The 12,371-nt window shown below is 41.2% G+C and overlaps 1 protein-coding gene across 3 annotated transcripts in view; it reads left to right on the top strand.

The window, feature by feature from the left end:
* Positions 1-12,371, top strand: part of SLIT3 (slit guidance ligand 3) — a 479,094-nt gene that overhangs the window by 406,562 nt on the left and 60,161 nt on the right. For all 3 annotated transcript variants that reach the window (XM_027722165.2, XM_027722164.2, XM_039385199.1), the window contains one exon: positions 1,879-2,003. In XM_027722165.2, the coding sequence (XP_027577966.2) occupies positions 1,879-2,003 (125 nt within the window). The remainder of the gene's footprint in view (positions 1-1,878; positions 2,004-12,371) is intronic.

The following is a 12,371-nucleotide window of genomic DNA, read 5'->3' as shown; positions in this document are numbered from 1 at the left end:
AAGGAATGTGCTGGGCTGAGGGCATTTTGCTATATGGATTTATAAATCAAATCCACAAGGGCAAACTAATGAACTACTTAACTGCTAGGAACTAACACTGTTCTTATTAGCTCCTACATTGATTAGCTTTGATCTATGCTACAGGAATAAATGGAAAATGTGCGCGTGTGTATTATGAAATAAATAAATAATAGAACAAATTCTTGCTTACTGACCTCTAAATCTGGAAGAGCAGCACTGCTGCCTGGCTCATGAGCTCTCCAAGGAGCTACCTTGGTTTGTTCTTTGTATATTTTACCATCAGGACACAAGTAGCTCAGATATGTTGCATTCCAGACCCTGTCAGTGCCAGAAATTCAGGTGTGATTTCCCCTGGCTGCCCCAGCTCCAAGGTACAAAGTGTGGCATTTAGTTAGACATGAACACAAAGACAGAAGAGGATGACAAACAGTTGTTTATTATTTTTTATTTTTAATTTGTTACTTCTTGTGTATTTTTAACTCATTACTGAGTGCCCTGAAGGCACCACCATCAGTACAGGACCAGGACACAGCCCTTACCTGGCAGGTGCTCTTCAGCTGAGACCCCTTGGTCCCCATTTCTGCCGTGTTCTTACCCCTGTTGGTGCTCTGCAAGTGTTCAGAGTAAACAGAGAAGGTTTATAGCTCATGCAGGACGATTCAAAGCAAATCCCTGACTGGAAGGGCTTTTTCATCCCTAGTTTTGGAAACCCTCTGGAGCTCCACCTTCTCCCAAACATCAAGTATAAACTTCTTTTCTTCACTTTCAGGATGTTTCATAATTTACTCCTTCTCACTACTTACCATATAATACCAGAAGCTTTGTACCCACTTCTGATGAGTACAGGACCTATTCTATACTATTTTAAAGCATATTTCCTTAAAAGCGAAACAAAATTATTTTAATATAATTTGGTATCATTTAAGCCCTTTTAAAGTGCTAGGTTTTCTTTTTTACATGTAAAAGCCAGTGAGTTAATACTCTTTAATATTTGAAAGGCTACCATTTAAAAAAAAATCACCATTCTTTAGCTATGAATATAACTGTCTAAATTAGCTCTCTGTAAAATCTCAGCAATAAAATAATGATTGATTTGGGACCCCAAATGTACTCAGTATTGTTTTGGTCTGTGTTTGTTTTCCTGCTCACTCACAAACATCACTGTTTGTCTGGAAGATTTCTGTTACATATATGAGGTTTGTTAAATGATTTAAATATGGCCATGTGTATTTACCTGAATACATTTACATCTTTGCATATTTGGCTTTTTTTACATTTTGCCAAGATAGCTGAATGCTGATGATCATTCTTCTGGGCAGACTAGGAAGAAAATAAGTTTTTAGCTTAAGTTAAAAATTAAGAATGGTAGAACACTTTGCACCTAAATATTTCCATAAGTCTCTAACTAAATCTTTCTTGTGCATGTTTTTTATTTATGCTGTTGCATCTGCACTTTCATTCTTGTTATCAGCCATAGAAATGTCAGGTTACAGTTCCCTGGGGGTTGCTGTTGCAGGATTTCCAGCACTGAGAGAAGGAAAAATTGTTGAAAGACAAATCTATCTATATATTTATATATATATATATATATATAAAACCCACTCTCTGGAGGTTCCCAGCGTGTTTTTTTCAGAGTGTATGTTTGCATCTTCAGAATATAAGCATCATTGAGACTTCCCTAGCACTTGATTTAAGCACTTAAAGCCTCTCTGATCCCTGGGAATCCCAGGCTGCTGTGTTTGTGTGTTTGTGCCAGCGCAGGGTGAATACTGCTTAGGAAGAAATGTCTGTGTGTGCATGGGAAGTGTCAGTTTTGTACTCCAGTTCTCCATTAATGCATTGTGTCTGCCTTTCCAGAGCCAGCAGATCTCAGTGTTGTGTCCAAGTGCAACCCCTGCCTCTCCAACCCATGTAAGAACAACGGGACGTGCAGCAGTGACCCAGTGGAGCTTTATCAATGCACTTGCCCTTTTGGTTTCAAGGTATGACCACAAATGAGCTACATGAAAAGCAAGAGCGTTTCCCCTTCCCTGCTGGTCTTTTAATTGTTGTACTATGTCAAGTTTAATTGTCATGTACCACGTCAATTTTACAGGCAACTGGGCTCAAAAAATCCCTTACTCAGGCACATTGTGTGTGACTTTTCAGCTCTGCCCCACTACAAATTTTATCCCATGCTATTGGAATTGCATTGCTTTGTGCTGTGACCACACAGATCATCCTGAGCAACTTGTTTTAGCTGACCCTGTTTTGAACAGGTTGGTTGGACTGTACACTCTCCAGAGGTCGCTTCCAACCTTGGGCATTGTCTGACTGTGTAATGTAGACATCCATACAAAATGGCAAGTTGGGTTTATCTTCCTTTTAGTTTCTTTTCTTCTGCCAGCAACAGGATAACCACTTTATAGGCTTCCAGGCCAAAGAGGAGGCAATTCAGATAAGAATTAAGTGCCAATCTGGTCCATGGTGACAGAATGTTGGTACTGCTAGTTTACATCCATCTTAACAGACTGACTAAGCAGAAAGGTGATCACTGATCAGACACAACCCCTGACTCAGCTGTCTCTGGAGCACTGATGTCCACAGAGGGATCTGCACATGTGAATGCTGTGGATGCCAGGCATTGTGGGCATGCAGTGCCAGCTCACTGATAACACTGGAAAATGGGGAAATCGTGTCACTGAGTAATGCAGGCCCTTCAGCACTGATGTACAGCTCCCCTGGTTCACACTGCGTTGTGACAGCTTGAGGGTACCAAGACACTGCCTCAGAGGTGATATAGCTGGAAATCTAACTCAGGAGCCAGTAGCTGAAGGATTAAGTATAAGTAATAAATGAGGCATATGATCTGTTCACAGCCTGGAGGGTTTGGATGTTATGGCCAAAGAAGTAGGCTGCATCCTGCAGACTGGGATTTTATTTGCCTCTTTGGATATTTCCTACAGTCTTGGTCAGTTGAAGCAGATGCTCATAAAACATAAAGTAATAAGAATTATTACTTTGGAAAAAAAAAAGAAGGGCAAAAACCAGACATACATGTGGGAAGTAAGCACAAGTATCCATGTGTTACATTTGAGGTAGGATTTAGGAATTAATCGGTCCTGATGATATCACCATTTCCCTTCTCTGTTTGCCTGGGATACATCCCAGAGTAATTGTGGTAGATCCTTGAAACATTGGAAAAAGGGAAGATGTAAAGCTCATTTTTTCTTGGCCCCCACACCTAGTACTCAAGAATAATAACAGTTCCCCTAAATAATTGAAAAAGCCATTGGAAATTTCCTGTCATTAAAAATCATTCTACCCATTGGCATATCAACCAGCAACTTTTCTGGGATCTTAAAAGACCATATTGTCAAAAATTCACTTAACTGAAACTACTTGATAACAATCTGTTTATCTCCTCGGGTTAATAGAAGAACGACCATTTTAATTTGATATTTAACGTAAATTATGTTGAATTCAGATGGGAATTTGAAAAGTAAACTATTTCAGAAATAGCAGGAAAATACATGAATCTTCGTGTATGTCTTACTCTGTAGGGCACATATCATGGAACAGATACCCAGGCTATTCAAAGTGAAAATTTGTTAGTTATGAGCATCTTCTTTTTTTGTCCTTAGATTTTTGTTTGGTGGTGGTTTTTTGGGTTTTTTTTACAGTATTTCTTATTCACAAATTCTCTAGTATAGATTCATTTATACTGCTAGAAGTTTATTAAGTTCATATTTATGAAGGGAGGATAAATTATCAAGAATAACCCTCTGGTGATATCGGCACGTTGTACTGCGCATTAAACCTCAGGATGCATCATTTTCCTTGAAAAGGGCTTTGATAAACACTTGAAGTGACTCAGTTCAGACATCTCAAAGAGCATCCAGCTTTTCTCCTCTCTCACACGCTTTCTCAGGTGACATCAGTGTGTGAATGAAAAACCCAAACCCACTTGTGAGCTGGTAAGCACCGAGCCCTCAGCCGAGCGTGGCACGGAGCAAACACACCGGGCATGGCACTTGGAGCAGGGTTTAAAAATACTGCCTGGATAACAGCTCAGGGAGAACTGGGGGAAATTTAATAAGCAAAAAGAAAAAAAAAACAGAAAAGAACCGTGTGTCTTTACCACAGGTTTTTGAATAAAAATGAAGTATGACAGGCCCAAATGCAAACCATATGAAAGGAGCACTCTATCTACCACGCAGTTCTCCACCAGAGATTCATGCTAATTCAATAACAATACCTTGCTTCCTTCTCACCAGCCAGCACCAAACAGCTCAATCCATCTGGAAGCTATTTCCCAGACCTTGATAAATTGCCCTAAATCTGCCCCCTCAGCATTTGTTTTTCCTTGTTTGATGTAGATTTTCAAAAAATCCTGTGTGGAAGAGTGCATCAATAAAGGGAAAAACCCACCCATTTTTTTTCAAATGTAAGCTGACGGCTTTATAATGTTCCCTGGGTAGGGACAGACATTACAAACAGTTTTCTGGGGTTCCTGTGCTCATGCCAGCCTTCAGATAAAACCAGTGGGCCAGCCAGCAGAAAGCCACCTAAGTTTCCAGTTGCCAAAGTGGCGCCTGATGAATCAGGACATTCTATCAATTAACTGCATTCTCAAAGGCCTGTACTCTGATTTTCGCTGCCACATTGATGATGACTCCATGTCTGACTTTTCATGCTCACAAAAATGTTTTTGCTGTTGAATGTATACCTTTTATGGGGCTTTTAGCAACGTGCAGTGCTGCCCTTGGTGGTCTGAGTAAGCTTAAAAGGGAGATAAGCCATGGACCACCTGAGCTGCGAGGCCAGAGGGCCCCAGTGGTGTCTGATGAGGACAGAAATAGAGATTGCTCACTCAGGAAGGGGCAAGGCTGTGCTGATGACAATCTTTGCTGCTGCTCTTCCCTTAAAATGGGTGATGAATGTGTGTGCTGTAGATAAGCCGTGGTTGAAACAGTGCTGTTGGGGTTGTTCTTTGGGGTGAAAGCCCCAAAGAGTGGGAGCAGGTGGGAAAGTGCCACCTCCAGCAACAGCAGGATCATGGGCAGGAGCTCCAGGGTGCCACCAGTGCTGGCAGGAGGTGGCTCTTCAGGTCATGAAACTTGTGTTTTCATATTAAACACAGACATAGGTGTAATTATCCAGCAGGCTTTTTTTTTTTTTTTTTACTCCATAGCATTCTTTGAATGATTATTTAAATAATGTGTGTGGTTTAGATTGTAAAGTGTGATTGCCAGTAGAGAAATGGATCTTTCTTCTGCTGGAAATGCTGCTGGCCACCTGCAGAGCCAGTGTGTGTGAGTGCAGCTGGGGGCTGGTAAATAGATAACAGCACTGTACCAATCCATTTATCCTGCAGAGTGTGTGGCTTTTAAGTATTCCCATTGATATTGCAAAATTGAGTCTATGGGTGTTAGAATTCAACAGAATAATCAAACTTGCAATCAATAAGCCATCGAGAAGGGATTCACTTGAATAGCTGTAGTAAAAATTGAGGTTAGGGAAACCAACACAATGTATTTTGCCATTGCTGCATTCTGAAAATACCCTTTTGGGGTTTTTTGGCTGATTTCTGTGTCTTTTATACATTAAGTTTTTTCTGAAAACTGAGGTAAAAACAAATGAAGGAGAATAATTTCCTTCTTTCAAACAGAATTATTTGTAGAACTGAGGAAATAGTTTAAATTACATCTTCGTTTTATCTGAAATGAAAGAACATTGTCAACTCAGAACAGGAAACACAGGGGCTGCCTACAGCCTCTGTGATTGCTCAGGTAAAGGAGCCAGAGCTGCTGGGATGCAGGATGTTTGTCAGCTCTGGGTTCTGCTCTTACTGAAAGCTGTCTGAAAGGGAAAGTGAAGATAGGTAAAATTAGCATAGCCTATATCCCACCCTTCAGGCACCAGTTGCTGATGTGTGTCTGTGGCAGTGCTGCTCACTAGGTTTTATCCAAATCTGTTCACCTCCCTGTTGAGCTCAGCCAGTGTCCTGACTTTTCCAGCAGCACTGCAGTATCTGGAGGGTTCAGGCAATTTCACCAATCATCCAGAATGACAGATACAATTGGAAAAATCCTGGGTAAAGCTCCTGGGCTTCGGTGAGACAGCACTCTTTGCAGCCAGACTCTTGTGGTGGGAGGCATTACAGTGAAGCCAGAATGATATTTATTGAGGAAGCTGGCTCCAGAGTTCTGCTAGGAATTTGGCTCTTCCCCCTCTCCACCCCCTAGGCCAGGTTTTCATCCCTGGGAACACGGTTGGAAACTGGGGGTCTCAGAACAGAAAGTCTCTGGGATATGCAGGACTCGTGTCTATCCCATGTTGTGCACAGACACAACTAATGTGCCAGCACTCGAGCGGATCAGAGCAGCTGAGCAGAAGCTGTGGCTGCTGAGCACAGGTTATATCAGTGCTGGGTACAGTCTGTGCCACTGGCAGGGACTTGGTGCTGCACTGACTGTATCATTCCCTCCTGAGGGTGCACATGGTGTTGCCTTTGCTTGGAGCCAGGGGCATATGAGAAGTTTGTATTTGCACTTTGCCATGTCGATGTTCTGTAGCATTGCACAAACCATCTGTCAGAGTCCTACAATAATGGCAGTTTGAGGAGAATTCAGCACAGAACTAAGGTGGGTATGGTGGTGTTTGCTCATCCACAGGCACTCAGGGCAGCTCTCACTGCTCAAGGGTGAGACAGTGAGGTTGTTGCAATGGGGCAGTTTCTCAGTGATGCTGGTTTGGGTGGGGTTGTGGGGATGTTTTGTGAGCCTGTGCCTACTTTGTTAGGCTAATACTGCGTGCAAATGTAGCTCCATGCTGCTGTTTCTTTGGATCTGTTAACATATCCATGTAAGTCCCATATAGATCATTCAGTGCACAAATAAATCCCCAGGTTGGAATTGCAAAGGGAGAAGAAATTGGAAGGAACTCTTCACCCAGCCTGCTCTCATCCACACCAGCTAAGAGAGCAAACACTTCTGCCTTCATGTGTTGCTCTGCCTTGGCCTCTTTCCTCTCCCAGTGTCAGGATTGGGGGTCAGGCAGTGGAATGTCAGATCAGTGCCAAGTTTTCACATGGAGAAATAAGTGCAGCAAAATGCTGCTCGTGTGAGGTGGTTCTGCCTTGAACTTTCATTCTAATAAATTCTCCTGGAGTGTGTGTTTATGTGATCTGGGGTGTTTTATTTTTGTTTGGTAGCTTTAAGCATACTAAAATTACTTATTAATGAATGTTGAAGAAGCATTTTCTACTCATAGTAAAATAAAAGAGAAAGCCTTTAGGGATGAGAGGTAATGGGTGGCCACATAAAGTGAGTAGACCTGTATTTATGTGTGGATTTCTAAGGCAAACACCAGTGTCAGCAGTAGGTGGTTATAATTTCATATAATGCTCCTAGGGCAGAAAAAAACCTGCAGAAATCACAAGAATTTCCCATGTATGCTTATTCTGTAAAACCTACCGTGCATCAGTCAGACTTGTGTTTCTTTCTTTTTGCTCTTTTGGTTTTAGTAGTTCTAAAGAAAATAGAGATTTACATGTAGAAGAGCACAGAAATGAAAGGCTTAGGGAGGGATTACCACCCCAGTTGCTGGCTGAAGGTGTCGAGGCATGAACACACCCACCACAGGCCCTGTAAAAACACACTCACGTGGTGTGGCAGGCCCTAATGAGGGCTCTTAACAATAAAGACAGTTCTGAAGAAGTATTTCAATTTCTGTCAGGCCAACAAGAAAGCAGATGTTGAGCAGCTTCAGGCGTTTGCTGTGTTTGTGCTGTGTCAGAAGTAGCTGAGCAGCTCAGGTGAATGACGAGCCGAGCTGTACCCACAGCTGGGCACTGCCATGTTCATTTTCTTGCCAGTGTGGATTGTTCCCCCTCACTGTTTTTACTGCTGTTTTTCTAGTCTAGTTCTAAATGCTTGAGGTGACCTGTCTTCCAATTTTTCTTTTTCTAGGGTAAAGGAGAAGTTTTTATTGGCGTTTAAGCTGAATTTCAGGCTCTTCTTCTTATGTTTGCCTGGTCCTATTACGCTAAACAATAATTTTTCTTCCTCTGTGGTTTGCCTGTAATTCAGGTGATTGCTGGTTGCTATAACTCTGCTTAATCAAGTTCTGTTTAACCAGCTCTTAATTTTCTGCATCCCCCCATTTCCGCGTGATTGAGTCGGTTGACATCGTTGGCCACGGCTCAAAATCCTTATTGTTAGATTTCCTTGTGACTGTCTGTCATCTGTCATCCTTGAGGCTTTCTTGGCACCGACTGCACTTGATGATATGGCTTTTTGGGTTTCTTTTGTTGTCCAAGAACACGAGCGGGGATTATCCCTGGGAGGCTGATTGCCTTATTTTCTCCTTTCCTTTGGGGGTGATGGAGTTGGTGAACTTGCTACAAGCAGGCTAAAATGAAAACTTCATAATGTGAGAGTAAACTCTCTCTTGTTAACAGAAATGACCTAATGCCAGACTAGCTTGAGAATTAGTAGGTGAGTGAGTAGGGGAAGTGCACAGACACTCCAGGTGAAGTTGTCCCAAAGCTCTCTGACAGTGTCAGGCTCCAGCTCTGAGCTGGTGCAGGGCGCACCCCTCACCCCGTGGGTCCCCTCCTCGTGCTGCTGAGCACCTCTGAAATAACTGCTGTGTCTGTCTCATTATCATAGTGGGCAGGTTTCATGTCTTTGATAGTCTGAAAAACCCCTGTGCCTGCCTGGGTTACCTGTCACTGCCAGCCACTATCAGATGGATGCTAGAAAGGAGTGCTGGTATCTCTGAGCTGGAAGCCTTGTAGGGGAAGCTTTGCAGAGCCTCCACGAGCAGAACAGATTATACTGGCATTTTTGCTGATATAACTTGTATTTCAGTGTGAGACCCTTTATCAGCACAGAGCTGTTGCAAACCAAAAGCCTGAATCCTTAACAAACAGGGATACACCCGCAAAAGGATCTTCAAAGGGCCTGTGAATCTTCCAGCATCTTTAGCTCTATTTATTTCAGAAATCTAGTGAGCTCTTTGAAGAGATTTTTTTAATCATATAAGCCCATGTTAGGTTTCCTTGGGTTCCTGCTTGTAGTGTGTCCCTCCTCTCCATATTCATAGTTAATTTAAAATAAAACAATTATATTTTATTTTATTTCTTAAATGTCATTGATGGTATTTTTGTTTTCTACACAAATGTCCAATCTTTATAACTTTCTCTACTGAGTTCATGTTAAAAGAGAGGCCTTGAAAGGGAAAGTTTTATCACTGCAACATTTATTTTAAAATAAACAGGCCCTGAAGGTGCTCAGAACACTGTTCTCAATTGTGAATCTTGGTTGAAGTAGGGACTACTTACAAAAGTAGTGTTGGTTTTACAGCAAATATTTTGGGTTGGATTTTATTTATATAGAGTCCACCCTGGACAAAATTAACTATATTCAGTGTCTCTAATTTTCTTCTACATCTTCCAAAACGTTCACACAGTGGTCTGCATCAGCCAGTTGTAACCTTGGAAGCTCTAGAGCATCTGCCTCATACAGTTTGGCACTTCCAGACTCATTTCAGACACGTGCCATGTGAATTGACTCCGTGATGGATTAATGACATTGATTAAAAGCCCAAAAGACCATTGAAACCCAAAGTGCTTATGTAAGGAGAGGTTTGGAAGGGCAATCAGGATTTATGTGGTAATGAATATAATTACAAAATAAACCTCAGATGTCCACAGAGCATTAAATACCATACTCGTAGGAGAAGAACCAGAGTTTTTAAAAAATAATATGATGAATCCTTGCACTTTGACTTTGACAGACAAATTCCTGATTACTCGCTACAGAGGTAATGGAAGGTGCATTATACCCTGGAGGATCATAAATCTTTCTGATTTAAATAAAATGAGGCCTAAGAGAGCAGAGTTTGCCTAATTTACTATAAATTGACAGTTGTGATTTATTAACAAGGACAAGGGAGTCAGTGCTGCTGCCATGGCCAATTGTTGTTTAATCAGATGCCAGGTGAACCTAGGCTGGCACAGGAGGTAACTCCACAGTGCTGAAGATGGTGGGGTGTAAATGTTGTGTGTGGTTTTGCTTCAGACAGTAACACTGGGAAGGTTTGCAGAGGGAGTTAAATCAGCCCAGTAGTGGGAGGGGCAGCACAAGAACAATGTCAGAGTATCTTCTTTTCATACCCACCTTCTGTGCCATTTAGCAACTAGGATATCTCATGATGGTTGTGAGCAGCAGGTGACTTTGTTGATGTTTTGATGTGTCGGTGTAACTGCAGCTCTATAAACAAAGATGTACTAAAAAAAAAGAAATCAGAGAATTCTAGGTAAATTCAGGTTAATGTTAAAACTCTTTTTTCCAAACTGGAAGTGGATGAAATTAATTAATTTTTCATGTTAAATTAATCGTATTTTAAGCAGCAACCCTCAGAAGGTACATTTTTACAGAAGGTACATTTTTACAGAAGGTACATTTCCCTCAGAAGGGATGAAGAGAAACAGTTAATTCATCCCCACTGTGGGTGCCCTAACCTGAGGTGTGGGTGTCTGTAGCAAGGTCTGTGTTCTGAAGGAGGAGTCACAGATTTTTGTGAACAACAGATGATCAAAATCTTTCAACTTCCACCTGGCAATCTAAAAGCAATCTGATCCAAAATGACTGTGATATTATCCAAGCCTTGCCAAATAATTTGTATATATCCCTAAGCAGATGGGTCTGATGTACACCCCGCCAGCTCTTCTCATCGTTTGACCTTGCCAATGAGCTTCATCTTTTCCAAATTGAGGTTTAGCCATTATGTCTATGGCAAGGCAGAGCATAAACAAGGAAACAGTATCACCTGGACCTACTGAAGAGCTTCAGACTACTGTATACAGATATCAGGGTGTCAGCTGTTCTACATATCTCTTAATATCAGTGCAGTCAGGAAATCATTTTCAAATGGCTCCAGTGGTAAAATAACAGTAATTCCAAATAGTGTATTTTTTAGCCCTTCCTGCAAAATAATTTAAGTTAATTTTATATTTCAAAATTAGTTTCATTCTTCACTTGGTTTGCAACATCTCTGACTATTTGGTAGCCAAGTATTCCCCTCCCAAAGCTGTGTTTGCTGAGGTGTCCATCAAGTCCTTCATGCTGCAGTCAGCTCAACATGGCATGCCAGCTTTCAAACCTTCCTTTAAGATTTACATGTTAAAACGTCCTTTTCATGATCCCATTATAGCAAATACTGTGTTCCTTTGCCTTGAAAGGCTCTGAAATACACAGCTGGGCATAGAAGTGGAGAGAATTTTTCCTAACAAACTTGTGGCTTAGTATATTGGTTTTGAGGCTGAATTCATAGCATCGTGTTTCCTTGGTCGATTGTGCAAAATTATTCCTGTTTTTTTCTTTATATTTATGGCTGATAAATGTACTTATCACAGGGGAAACTGCTGAGTACCTCATTCTTATTTTCTGCCTTAACTGTCTGCTGGAGTTGAAGTTGATGTGATAAAGCTTTGTTTGTGAGATACCTCCTTCCCTTCCTGGCCTGGAAAATTTCAATTTACTCTCCAATTTTGACTATCTTTGACAGAGGGATAAAGGTTTCAAATGGTGAAAGAAGACACTTCTAAAAATGCCATTAGAAATTAGCATCAGTTTATACCCTACTGGATAGCTATATGGCATAACTTTTGAAAACCCTTTGATCACAGTTCTCACTTTACTAAGCATGAAAGTAAAACTAAAAAAAAAAAATACATTCAAAATTTCAAACTGAATTTTTTTTCTGTGCTGAGTGTCCATGTCTTCTGTTATTTCTGGGTTTTTTTCCCCCTCTTCTCTCATTCCATCTCATCTCATTCTTTTATATGAAGAATCAGGAATCATGACTTGCTTACACACCGTGTTTAACCCTTCACTCTGCTGTTGGACCTGTGCAGGTCTAATATATGAGCAGGTCCCACTGGCACATGCAGATGTGTTGGTAACACTCGAGTGTGTATCTGTGTACACCAGATTAGTTCAGAAAAACTGATGAAATACTTGCCAAGCTCTGTGGAAGCAGAGCAGAGCTCTACATAGTGGCTTCAAATGTCCATTTATTCTCATTTCACAAGATTAGGAGGTTGAAATTTTAAAGCTGTAAATTCGAATAACATTCCTGAATATGCTCATGGAACAGGTTGTACTTCTCATTTATCCTTCTGTGAATTTTCCTTCCAGCCTATCACGAAGTGGAAGATTTACTAAAACTTTTTCCTTTAATGTAATGATTTCTTATTAACTTCTGACCAGGACACCCATCAGACAAGTGTTTCAATGCTTATGAGACTGAGAGTTGGATGTGGATGCATTACTCCCACTATTAGGAATGTAAAGGACAGA

This window comes from Pipra filicauda, unplaced genomic scaffold (genome assembly GCF_003945595.2).
Source record: "Pipra filicauda isolate LSUMZ 115617 unplaced genomic scaffold, ASM394559v2 scaffold3_size10097308_pilon, whole genome shotgun sequence".
NCBI classification, from domain to species: domain Eukaryota; kingdom Metazoa; phylum Chordata; class Aves; order Passeriformes; family Pipridae; genus Pipra; species Pipra filicauda.
The sequence above is the reverse complement of the archived record's forward strand: the minus strand, read 5'-3'. Positions and strand labels throughout refer to the sequence as shown.